This window comes from Poecilia mexicana, unplaced genomic scaffold, assembly GCF_051168715.1.
Source record: "Poecilia mexicana isolate PSO_F unplaced genomic scaffold, ASM5116871v1 scaffold_5, whole genome shotgun sequence".
Classification (NCBI taxonomy): Eukaryota; Metazoa; Chordata; class Actinopteri; order Cyprinodontiformes; family Poeciliidae; genus Poecilia; species Poecilia mexicana.
The window spans coordinates 12,480,826-12,494,300 of record NW_028263374.1 but is presented as its reverse complement, the minus strand read 5'-3'; the positions used below and the strand labels follow the sequence as shown (position 1 = coordinate 12,494,300).

The window sequence follows — 13,475 nt, the reverse complement described above, 5'->3', positions numbered from 1 at the left end:
TCTTCTCAGATGTGTGTCATTCCAAATCACTAAACCTTCAGACTGAGCCCCTCACAGGGCCCTGAGACAGAGGACACAGAGACAGCAGGATAGGTTGGTTTAGTGGCAATAAAACAAATGTATTACCTCCTTTAACAGTATGTATATTTATCTGAGGTAAATTTTTTATTTTATATATACTGCAATAGTAAATAATTGTGTTTCAAACTGATTTTGACTGCTACTCTTTTCTGTCTTGGTGTTGTCTGTAAATTGAGATTAATGTAATAAATCCATTAATCTCATGTGGAGCTTGTTCCATGTGGTTAGGTTAAAGTTTTTTTACCCCAGCTTTCTCTGTGAATAAAAACTTTTACACATTTAGTCACAGTACATCTCCAAACCTAAATATATTTTACTGTGATTTTATGTGACAAAAGGAAAATAATATGTGGTTTTCACATTTTTAATTTACAAATCTGAAGAATATGACCTGCGGTTGTTTGAAGCAACTTCTTTGTTGCTATAGCAACAAAAAAAGTTCTCATTTAGTTTCTACAAGCTTTGACTGAAATGTTGCCAGTTTTGTTTGTTTGTTTGTTTGTTTGTCTGTTTTTTTGCAAAGTAGCTGAAGCTCAGTCAGACAGCAAATAGAGTGTCTGTGAACAAAAGTGTTCAAGTTTTGCCATAGATTCTCAACTGGATGTAGGTCTGTGCTTTGACTGGGCCATTCTGGCATTCTAATATGCTCAGATTATTATCAGTCAGAGAATGAAGGCTGCAGTTAAGTTGCTGCCTCCGTATGAACCTTCACAGAGCTCTAACTTTATGCTTAAGGTTGTTTTCCTGCTTCAGGACTGACAAACTCCAATCCCTGGCGATGATGTCCTGCAGCTTGTTCCTGGAGTTACCTAGAAGGTGAACTTCCACCACAGTCTCAAGTCTTTTGCAACCTCTGACAGGTTTTCTAACTCTGAATTTATCTCCATGAATCTTCCCGTCAATCCTGACCAGGTTTCTTGCCCTTGTTAAAGAAAAAAAAAAAATTTAAAAAAAAAATAATAATAATAATAATCCTTCTCCCAGCATGCCGTTTCCACAATTCACTCTGTGGATGGGATGGTGTGTTCATTGTAGGTTTTACTCCACACATAAGTTGTATGATTGTAAACAAAAAGGTTACATTTTGGATGCACCTTTTCTCACTCAGTTTTTCTGTGTCTGGAAAATTGCAAACACAACTTGGATTTCTGTCAGGTATGGTTTCTTTCCTGCCAATTTGCATAAAGACCAAATTTGTGGCTTGCAAGCCCAATTAAATGCATAGTTTTTCACCTGGGATTGCTGGTTGCAGTTAAAAGTTCATAGAGGTTTTTCATCTACTTTTTCTTAGAAAAATGTGCTTACTTTGTAACAATATTTACATTTGTGAGTTGAACAGCAGAATAATGTCTGAGATCCTAGATGTTTAGGTTTTACCTAGGAAACCTCTTTTCTAGGTAAAGAGGTTAAATAAGTTGTGGTACATGTTTAACCTGTGTCTCAGGTCCTTCAGGACGGAAGGATTCCTTTCCTTTCCAGGGATCTACTCATCTGAGTCGGTCCATGGCTGCATATAGGATAAACAAATATGTATTTTATGATCTATTCTAATCTTTTATGTTAATGTCACTTTATTTAAATATAGCCAGAATAAGTTCGCTCCACACAAATAATAAGCGCTAAATAAGTGCCCTACTTTCTCAGCCTTGTGTCATCACAAAGTCAGACATACTTGTTCTGGGGAATAAAACTGAATTAAAATGTTTTGTTTTATGTAAAGCATAAGAGTCTGCTTAAGGAGAACCGCTCTGAGATCAGCTGTGCCAAAAACGCACCACCTCATTCATGCTACCTGTATTTTTATAAAGCACCGCGTTACAGCTGATCTGGGTTCAGTTGTACCGGTGATCTGACGTTGCGTCGTTAATCAGTCTGTGCTACGTCGCCGCGCGCCATGGCTGTTCTGAGATCAGCTGTACCGGTATTTAACGCGCCTCGTGCTCCGCTCAGTATTTATGGAAAGGCTCAGTCTGTGAAGCAGGGGTCACTTCGGTGGAGCTTCATGGAAAAACATTTGTGAAGAAGCAGACGACAGGCTGACTACTGAGCAGTGAGTGTCCCGCTGTGGGTGGAGGAAGCTGAAGTTAGCCGTTAGGTAAACACAAAGGATGAAGCGGCTAGTTTTAACGTTAGCTTAGTTAGCTACATCAGTGAATATGTTTACTATCGGACCGAAAGCTTACTCTTCATCTCCAAACATAAGCGGAACCGCCTGGTTTACATTTATGATTAGCAAAAATTCGTCATTGCTGACAATTCATATTTGTATTGATATTTATTTGGTTTTCTGGCGGTTTGTAGTTAAAATAATGCTCCAAAATTAATCGGTGTACTCACAGTTGAGGCTTGTTGCTATGATTGTGTTGCTGCGATATATTCAATAATGTTCTGCTCAAGATACACAAATTAACAAAAAAAAAAAAACATTGAAACACCCAAGTTTAAAATTCTTGATATATGTATTTTTCATATACTTGGCACAAAAAATAAGTACATTTGTGTTTTTAACAACAATGCTTCTTGGTAATAAACGGGAGAATAATGTCTGACATCCTCTCCGTCAATGTCAAAGAGCTTTTGGTAGAGGCAGTGTGATGATGTGGGGTGACTAGACATGGACAAAAACAAGGCTTTTCATCACTGGAGGCAATCTCAGTCCATAGCGATGTCTAGATATGATTGTAACCAGCGGAAATCTCAAATACAACCCAACACCTCCCACAGAGGAGGATTTATCTCAGACCTCCAGAATTGGGTAGTAAAGATGATGGCATTGCTTTCTTGCAGTTCTGACCTCAACCCCACTGCTAACTTTAATCATTAAAAAAAAAAAATCACACCAAACAAGAGTCGGTAGCGGAACAAGCTGTCTGGCAGGATCAGGCAAGCATCTCCTCCACTCAGCCCATTAAATGTCTCGACGGAAGTTGCAGAGGAAAAACACATTTTTTTGTTGCCATTAAAGTGCTTGTGGCTCAAATGTGGCTGGATGTTTGATCACTCTTCTCTGCAGAATTGGAAGAGTTCATTGAATTCCCAGCAAAGTTGAGGGTAAGGTTGCTTTATGTAACCACTACCATAGTAAGTAGTGTTCTTTGCTTTGAAAGTCTAATTTTTCTTGTCAAATACATCAATATTTGACTTGTCTTGAAAGCATTTGGTTTTTCCATGAGAACCCAAAAGTGTTGATCAAACAACACTTCCTTGTTGTGAAGGAGCTACCTTTTTTTGTCAGAACCAGTCTCTCTCAGTGGTGCCATAGTTATTTAGAAATGGGGCAGGACGATATGGCTGAAAAACACAGCACGATATAAGCGTGTCACATCAGTCGATATCGATAATTGATTAGTTTTTTGTTTTAAATATTTGACTTTGGCATGACCTTACCTGTTTTATCCTCCATTTTCCCTTGAGCTGTTGTACTGACTTTCACCTTTCACTTACCGGTGTTCTTTTTATTTTTAAAGACTTATGAGACAAAGTGGCAAAACCTGAAACTGCTGCTGTGCAAGTTACTCAACAGCTTGTTGCTAGGTAACCACAAGTTATTCAACAGCTTGTTGCTAGTTAACCATAGAGTGAGTGAGTGGGTGGGTGGATGGATGCTACCCACCTAGCTTAGCTCACCATGAGGAGTTGAGCAGCTAAAGTTTTCCCTCTGCCTACATCCCCCAGAATGCTGTGCAGTTCTGGATTGGAGTTAAGTGAAATTAGTGAATGTTGTGTTGATATATTTTCTATTGATATTCATCGTGTGTTTATCGCAATATAGATTTATTGATTTATTGTCCAGCTGTATTTAGAAATTGCTGAAAAATACTTTTCTGACTTTGTAAATCCATAATCTTCTTTCTTATATGTGTGCATGCTGTTAAACAAATCTTTTTTTATTTTAGTAAAAAAGTTGATGTGTCATTTAGGACTTTTCAAACAATCTGCACCACTTATTAAGAGATCATCTGAGAGCCTGCACATGTTGTTGCACCGAAACTGAAGGATTTTCCAAACCTATTATTGCTGAGTAATTTTAATGTCTTTAATCATTGCAGTTGTGAATGTTCACTGGGCATTAACAGGCATGTAGATGAACTGGATCAGTCAGTGTTCAGCCTTCACCTTGTAGCCATTCTGAGGGTCACAATATGGGTAATGGCAGGTAGCTGCACATTAACATGCTTGTTGTAAAAAGAATATGGTTTTCCAGGTACAAAGTTGTAGACGGATGTGTTATCTCAGTGAAAACTGCTCCAAGATAACCCTGTCTAATCTTAATAGGCCTTGCAGACGGTGATAAGACATGTGTGATTGACTGATAAAGCTGAGCTCCTCTTTTAGCTGCTTTATGAGCCTGCAGAGAGAGAGTTGCTCGTTTTCAAAGTTTGTACTTCCAGTTCCAGAGAAAAGCAGGAAAACAGGTTTATTCCTCCTGTCAGTCACAGATTTTTTTTTATCCTAAAGCGGCCCTGTTCACTTTATTATGGATGTTAAAGTACAAATTAAATTAGAGTTGCTTGTTTGTGTAATCTCGTTTTGTTTACTGTAAACGATGTGCATAAGGCATAACGCTTCCTCTGCCTTTGCTGCTCACTCCCCCTCAGCTGGTTGGCTCGCCTAGCTGGTTAAGGTTACAGCTGATTGGTCAGTTTAGTAGGAGGTAAAGGTTTAAAGGTTCAGTTTGATTGTTAATAAAAGCACATTTTTTTGCTGAAAAGGTGAATAAAGTGTTCCTGAGCAAAGCCTTAGTCAGAATTTAAATGCTGGTTGTTGCTCATATGTGAAAACCGAACGTTGTGCACACAAGTGTAAAGGTTTAAAGTCAAACACTATGCTTTAATTTTTTTTTTACTCCTGCTTGTTTGACTATTGCATCATGAGAAAACTCATTCATCTTTAAGCTTCTCTGTGTTGTGGACAGTTCTTCTTCCCAGTGAAGATAATTTTGTGTAAAACTTTTAAATGAGATTGTTTTGAGCTGAGCAGAGATTATGTATAATTCTCTAAAACAAAGGATATTATGTGAATGTGTATCTTTTTTTTCCCCCTGAACTTAATTAACTAAATGTTTTCCCAGGACATCAATGCAATGCTGCTTCTCAGGCGCTGCCGGAGCCTGACTCGACTTCAAAGGTATGCACCAGCAACCTGATGGTCAGCTGTTTTCATTACATTTTATCTCAGCTTTGTAAAATGTGGCTTTACAGATCAATCCTTCTAAATCAAGTATAAGTTACAGAAGAGCCTAGTTCAGTCCGTATTGAGATGTATCGTATTTTTTTTCTTAGGCATCAGGCGGCTCCTTGTTTTGCATCTCGTGCAGTTCGTCTCTGTAGCAGCAGCACGGAGGATCAGAGATCGCACCAGCGTGCCAACTGGAGTGCCAACTGGAAACGTATTGTTGCTGGGGTGCTGACTGGTACTGGGGCTGTAGTGACCTACGGTCTTCTCCACCAAGAGGTCAGGAATGCATTGTAGTTTAAAAAAAACCCAATTGTTTTGTGGTTGGTACTAGTTTTTGCATTCACAGTTTTTTTCCCAAGCTTTTCTGCCATTAGAGGTCTTTAATTATTTCTAATTTGTCTTCCATCTGTCCATTGCCTGTCCCTCTCCAGGCAACAGACACACAGGATAAGCAACATTCTCATCTAAATACAATTTAGAGCAACAATCCGTCTGGATAAGTTGTTTTAATACTCATTTAAAAGTTTTGCCCTGACTGGAGTCATGGATGCCGGCATGTCTTTGTAGTTGACATATTTTCCTTCTACATTTATTTTTACACCTTTTGTGTTTTTCTGACAAGATTTACAACAACAACAAAAAAAAACAGCTTTTCAATGAGAAATAACTTCTACACTGAAGTCTGTTTTTTAGCATAAACTACTGGCTCTTATTTGTGGTGGATTCAGATGGGGAAAAAGGTGGGAATCCACTGATCAGGTTTGATCAGGCTGAAAGTGGGCCTGATCACCAGCAGATTTATTGGTGCGACTCTCACCGGTCCACTTGTTTGGTTAAATCATTTTAACCATATTTTTATCTGCTGCCCAGCTAGATGGTAAACACTCACAGGGTTTGTGCACCATCTGTTAAAGCCTGGGAAGGTGCTATATTGCTGAAATATATAGTGTTTTTTGGGTTTTTTTTAAGTTTGTATTTTCAGATTTTATTCTGTCATATTGTTTTATTCCTTGTGTCCTACTTTCTTTCATTTTTTTCTTTGCTTTCCTGAGTCTTCACTCCTCATCTTATCCTCCTTTTCTTATTATTCCTTCTTTTCTCTCTTCTTTCCTTCTATCTTTCTATACCTTATTCTATGTGACCTTCCAATCTTCTCCATACTTCTTTTCTTTAGTGTCTTTGTTTTCTTCCTTGTCTTTCCCTTCCTGGCTAATACTGAATGTTTTATCCTTATATTCTCTGCTGTCTTTTCTTGTCTCCTTCCTTTGTTCTCTCCCTTTCCTCCTTATGTCTTGCCTTCTTTCCATCTTTCTTTCTTTCCTTGCTCCATTCTGATCTGTGTTTTCCACATTTAAAGCCTGCTCACTGTTAAAATAATTGTTACAGATTTATACTGAAATTTTGTGTTTTAAAATTGAATGTTGGCCTAAAGGTAAAAGATGTCTGGAAACGGGAAAATTCTTAACATTTGTGCATACTAACAAGTCGAAGAAGAGATAAAATTTTTCTCTATAGCTAAACATCTTTTCTGTTTACAGAGCTTTTTGTTGTAGCATCACTAATCCTGGTAAATCATGCGTTTAATGTGCTCGTTTACCTTGTGTTCCCTCAGGGATTATGACTGTTTCAGAGAAGTATACGAAACATTAACCACTCGAGTTTGAAGCTGCTTAAAGATTAAAGCGATCATGTGGGGCATAGTTGTGATTGACTCAAATGAACACACAGGATTATGTTAGTATTATGTTTTACTACGCCTGGGCAATAAATCAATAACGATCTATAAGAACAGACAAGTGATCAATATCAATAGATAATGCATCAAATAATTTTTTTTAATAATTTCACTGAACTTCAATCCAACTCTTCTCATGGCCCAGTAAGCAATATGTGTGGCTTCAACTAACTCACTCACTCTTTGGTTGCCTAGCAACAAGCTGTTGAGTAACTTGTGGTTGCCTAGCAACAAGCTGTTGAGTAACTGGCACAGCAGCTGTTAAAGGTTTTGCCACTGTGCCTCATAACTGCTTAAAAATAAAACAACGGTGTGGCATGAAAGGAGAAAACGAGCACAACAGCTTGAGGGCAAACTGGATAAGTTTGACTATTTCAGATAATTAAAACAAAATGCAATGTCCTTAGATTGTGATACATTTTTCAGCCATATGTTTTACTATGAACCATTTACTGAAAATGGTCTTAACTCGGAAAGTTAAAAGTAAATTTAGCTTGCAAGTAAATTTAAACATGAAATATGATTCAGTATAGATTTATATGTTTGATATCACCAGTGTGCATCACTATGTACTGAAATCAGCATCTCGTCAAGTCCAAGATGACATTTCTGAGCGTTTGTTTTTTGAAAGAAAGTGATGTCGGCTCTGTCCCTGTTCAGGTTGAGCAAGCGGACGCTGGCTTGCCCACCACAGAGAGGAGCTCCTCTCTTCCTGTCTTCAGCCACGATGAAGTCACAAAGCACCGCTCTCTGGAAGACGGCGTGTGGGTCACGTACAAGGGAGGCGTCTATGACGTCACCGAGTTTGTGCCGATACACCCTGGTGGGAATAAAATCTTGCTAGCAGCAGGTGGTGCCCTTGAACCTTTCTGGGCCCTGTATGCTGTTCATGACCAGGAATATGTGTTGGAGATCCTCTCACAATACAAGGTTAGACACGTCAGTGTTGGTTTTCTATTCAAAATGTAAAATGCTGCAGATTATTTGAAACTTGATTTTACTTTAAAACCATGCAGGTGCAGCGATCATGCAACAGAATCGTCCATTTTAAAAAGGATAATTTTGTCAATCTATATAGAAAAAATTATATATTCAGGTTTAAGTAAAGACATTTTAGACCAGATATTTACAGAACCTGTCTGAAAAGTCACAACTTTCTTTCTCACTATCTGACAATGAATCAGACCAAACTTGTTTTAGGTCAGTTAATATGATCAAAACTAGTTTGCTGAAAGTTTGTGAATGAAAGAGAATTCACAATAAATTCAGACTTGTGCTCCTACTTCTCTTTAAAAAGTGAATTGAGCCTAAAAAAGTACAAAATTGTTCAATTAAGTAACATGCCAAAAATGACACCCACAGCCATGCTGAGTGTATGAAAACATCTGACCAGTACCATAAGCCAAACCCAACAAAGACTAATTTTACATTTATCAGAAATGGCTTTATAACCATTGTTTATGTAGTGAAAAAAAATATATTTGACTGAAAAATGAACGTGCAGAAAACTGCAGACTCCATCAAAGAGTGTATATTTTCCAAGTAATGTTATGAAAGAGTTGCACATATCAAAAATAACTTGAAATAAAAATTTGACTTTGCCTGCTCCTCCCAGTGCTATGTAGAAACAACCAATCGGAGCGAGGAGGAGGGTCTTAGCACTGTCAATCACCCTCCATGTGCTGCTGCTCATGCTCCCTTCCTTCTCTTCCGTTTGCTCTGCAGCTAGCATAGCATGCTGTGAATACTCAGGCTAGTTAGCTTACCCACCGATGACGGCAGATCAATGATTTTTTTTTTTGCATCGGTGAATTGTTCTCTGTCAGGTTGATTGACAGCACTAAGACCCTCCTCCTGGCTCAGATTGGTTGTTTTTGGTCGGGAGCTGTGCATTTCTTTAGAAGGCAGTAGCAGCTCAGGGAGAAGCTGGAGGAGAATTATCTCACAGATTATCTGTCTCATAACAAACTGTCACAACGTGGAGACAGTTTGAACAAATATGTAAAAATCATATTTTATTAAAGTTACATACTGCAGCCTTAATGTAGCCTTTCTATTAATGCAAAGGTTGGTGAGCTGAGTGCAGAGGACCTGAAGAAGCAGGGCGAAGCCAAAGCGTCGGATCCCTATTCTTCGGATCCCGAGCGCCACCCGGTGCTCCGGATCAACAGCAAGAAGCCGTTCAATGCCGAGCCTCCTCCTGAGATCCTGACGGAGAGCTACATCACTCCCCATGTGTTGTTCTTCAAGCGGAACCACCTGCCCGTTCCTCAGGTGGACCCTGCTTCATATCGCCTCCAGGTGGAGGGTCTGCCCAGAGGAGCACTGACTCTGTCGTTAAAGGACTTGAAGACCCGGTTCCCCAAACACACCATCACGGCTACGATGCAGTGCGCCGGGAACCGCCGCAGTGACATGAACCAGGTAAAGGAGGTGAAAGGACTGAACTGGGGCATTTCTGCTATTGGGAACGCCAAATGGAGCGGAGCGCGGCTCAGAGACGTGCTATTGGCTGCTGGGTTTGGCCCAGACGTGGCCAAATGGGCCCGCCACGTTCACTTTGAAGGACTGGATAAAGATGTGACGGGGTCGGCATATGGAACCTCGATCCCCATCAACAAGGCCATGAATGAGGACGGCGACGTGCTGCTGGCGTATGAAATGAACAGCGAGGATATCCCCGCGGATCACGGCTTCCCGGTGCGGGTCGTGGTTCCAGGCGTGGTGGGAGCACGCAACGTGAAGTGGCTGGGGCGGATTGTGGTCAGCGCAGACGAGAGCAGCAGCCACTGGCAGCAGCACGACTACAAAGGCTTCTCCCCGGGGACGGACTGGAGCAAGGTCGACTACGCGTCCTCTCCGGCCATCCAGGAGCTGCCCGTCCAGTCCGCCATCACCGTCCCGGCAGACGGAGCCCAGATCGACCGCAGCGACGAAACGCTGACCGTCAAGGGCTACGCATGGAGCGGCGGCGGCAGAGAGGTGGTGCGGGTCGACATCTCCCTAGATGGAGGCAAGACTTGGCAGGTGGCTCAGCTGAGGAGCGGGGACAAAGGTCAACCGGACGAGCCATCGCCTCCTCCGGGTCGATCCTGGGCCTGGAAGCTGTGGGAGCTGACGGCTCCTCTTCCTCCTGACGCCGACGAGCTGGAGATTATCTGCAAGGCGGTGGATAACAGCTACAACGTGCAGCCGGACACAATCCCGCCCATCTGGAACCTGAGAGGCCTGCTGAACAACGCCTGGCACAGAGTGAAGGTCAAGGTCACCAAGGATTAGAGGGAGGCCCGGCCCAAAGCTCATCATCAGGGAGGGAGCTTTGGTTTGTGTCAGGCTGTCTAAAGTTTACAAAGTATTTATGTGATCTTGTTGCTAGGAGATTTGAAAGATGAACGTTTTTTTTCATATGAGTAAAGTCAAACATCTCAACGGGATCTGCAGTTCCACACAGGACGTTCAGGGCGATGTAGGGATTAAAGTTGCACCGTTCAGGCTTTTCCTGATCAATGCTGATATCTGGGTCTCTGACGTCTAACCTGCAGATTTAGACTTTCTTTTTTTAAAGACTGTAACCAAGAAAATAAAATATTGCTGCAGTTTCTTTGATAGCAGTAGTTGGGCTCTTTATAGATATTTTTAAAAAGGATATTATATAAAACTACATGCCGTTTGTCAATGAGGGCGAGTCAGACTAGTGAATGTCTATTTTTTTAACAAGTGATGGTACTGATTCTATTGTGATCAACTTTAGCAACGAGTGGGGGAAAATACAAATCCTTACATCTAAATAAAAAAGGACTATGTTTTAGATAAACGGCACATAATTTACAACATAACAAGAAAAAAAAACACTTTTGTATAATTTGTTTGGGATTTTCTCTGAAAACTGGAATTACTTAATGCCTCTTTGTAACAATAGCTAATTTCTTAATTTGTTAGAGCCGTTGTACAGGGGCCAAAGAGCTATTGGTTGGACCATAAAAAATAGTCATAATAGAAAATGGTGAGAGATCTTGGGTTTTGACGCATTTAGAGACTAAACAAAAAGAAACGGATCAGCTGCTCAACACAAAATTGGCAAAATTTGTTCCTTTGATCGGAGCATAAGAAGTGATTTTTCTCAGCATTTATTACTGAACCTTTATTTTTGAACATGTATTAGGTTAACATATTTAAATCTCTTCAAATGGGAACATTTTTAGGACATATTTAATGTTGCTGCTGCCGTTACAGTTTATTTGAAGGTACAATTTTAGTGGAGTTGTTACTTTAAAGGTAATTTCTGTTCATGACAAAAGTAGCGATGGCAAAGTCTCCAGCTCAAGTATTTGTCCACTGAAGTTGTATTTAGGTTTAGATGTTTTTGATGCATCCATTGAAGAGTAGAAAGTCATGCAAAACAGCGTGTTGGAGACCCAACAAACAGACACCCTGGGCAAGGTTTTAAAAGCTCTTTGTCACTGCAGTGATTGGGGCAGAAGACTGCTTGTGCCTGAATTGATGCAGTATTCATGTTGGTGTTGTAATTACACAAGAGACCAGTTAAACTTGTTCTTAATGGGAATATTTCAGGTCATTACTTTCAGGTTATCAACACAGCCAACACTGTGTTGATGTCACAGGTACAACACCCTGTGATTGTTTATGATACAGCACTAATGGAAACAAGTATGGACTTAAAGAAAGGTGACAGAATTAAAGACGTCTTTGACTTGGCAATGAGGAATATTTTGAACAGGGCCTGAAGTGTTGAGCCAAATATTCAGGTCTTATATTTCCAAGAAGGGAGCTAATTTTCTGGAAGTGTTTTTGTTCCGTTAAATCAGAATTACCGTATTTTCCGGACTATAGAGCGCACCATACGCCGCACCTACAAATTGGAACATAGAAACTGGTACATATATAAGCCACTCTCGGCTTTCCATATTTCCATGGAAATATTTAAGAAATCTGCTGAATTTATTAGATATTCCGTCTCCAACGCCGAACCATGGTTTTGTTTACGTGCAGCGGCTCCATTTCCCTCCTGTACTGAAAGATCGTTTACCTTCAACTTAAAAGCTGCATCATATGAGTTTGAAGAAATTTCTCCGTCGTGCCTGCTGCTAGCATGTGCTTGTTCTCAATGAAAATTAGCTCTTTGACTTCCAATGATTCACTTCCTGCTAAAGCGCCCCCTGGCGGTTGAAGAAAAATCCACAGAAAAGCCGCACCGGGCTACAAGCCGCATGGTTCAAAGCGTGGGAAAAAAGTCGCGGCTTACAGTCCGAAAAATACGGTATAAATGGTTACCTGCTGATGTCATATCCAGCAGTGCTTTTAAAATGCGTACTGTGCATTTTGAATTTGAGAATAGCGGAGATGATGTGGACTTCTAACCTGACTCCGACTTCCTTCTGCTGATTTTGTTGCTGTTCGGTGTGAAAACTGTCAGGGTGCCAAACTACACAGCACCTCCTGGATTCTCACTCTTGTTTTATATACCTGGTACATTTTGTTTTTCATCATTTCTCACGGATTAAGCTTAATTATTAATTAATTAATTAATTAATTAATTAATTAAGCTTAATGTTTTAACAATTTAGAATGGAAGTATATTTTTATGCACTTATTTATTTTTTTAAAACAGTGTCTTTTTTTGTTTTGTTGCATTTGTGCACAAACATCTAATCTTAAAAAAAGTGTTCACTTGAAAATACACCTAGTACATTTTTTACAATAAAATGTAGTCAGAATTTAGTTTATTCTTTCATGAGACCATTTGTAGTTAAAATCTGTTTCTTAATATCTGGGAATGAGACAAACTGGATTTGAAACCTAAACAGCGTCTCGGTGTGTTTGATGTTGGGCAGGAGGCAAGGAGGAAAGTTTCTTAAAACTCCTGATCTTTTATGTAAGAAAAGCCAGCGCACGTCCTGTGTGTATATTTACGTGACCGGTTGTGTTATCTCTGTGAAGACTGAGTTTGCTTTTCGGCTTGGACATGATTCAGTCCAGATGTTCTTTTGTGAGCCTGCGACTAGTAGAGATCCAGAGAAAGTAATAAATTAGAAAACATTCAGGAAGTTCTGTGATGCATCTTTGTGTGACTCATACAGAAGTAATGTTTGGATGAGCAGAAATGTTCTGCAGATAACCAAAAGAGATTTATTCATGCAGGACTGTATGGTCATTATCTACTCTCTAAAACTTTGAGATAAATGAGAAAACTGGGAATAAAATATAAAATGATGGTGTATCTTTTTTGTGTGTCACCGTTCCAAGAAAAACTTTTTTTTGTACATTTTTCTTTAATTACCAGTTTGCTCCCATAAAAATGACAAATACAGGAAACACAAAGCTGACTCTTCTCTAAATAAAACAAGTGTGTCACTTTACTAGTGAATTAAAACTTGTAAATGTTTTTCAGCGACTGAAGTTGTAAGAAATGTGGGAGTAAATTATTTGTCCTTTAAAGGAGCAGTATTATGTGTTTTCCAGG

At 39.8% G+C, this 13,475-nt stretch overlaps 1 protein-coding gene across 3 annotated transcripts; it reads left to right on the top strand.

The window, feature by feature from the left end:
* Positions 1-1,870: 1,870 nt before the first annotated feature.
* On the top strand, positions 1,871-13,226 carry suox (sulfite oxidase). Of its 3 annotated transcripts, none has more exons than XM_015006415.2 (5): positions 1,871-2,131; positions 5,153-5,208; positions 5,364-5,535; positions 7,655-7,924; positions 9,062-13,226. In XM_015006415.2, the coding sequence occupies exons 2-5, from the start codon at positions 5,165-5,167 to the stop codon at positions 10,271-10,273; spliced, it is 1,698 nt and encodes a 565-aa protein (XP_014861901.2). In that variant the 5' UTR covers positions 1,871-2,131; positions 5,153-5,164; the 3' UTR covers positions 10,274-13,226. The 3 variants fall into 3 exon arrangements, with proteins under 3 accessions (XP_014861901.2, XP_014861902.2, XP_087861659.1); XM_015006416.2 differs by having other exon boundaries at positions 1,871-2,176; XM_088005533.1 differs by lacking the exon at positions 1,871-2,131 and having other exon boundaries at positions 5,141-5,208.
* Positions 13,227-13,475: the final 249 nt, after the last annotated feature.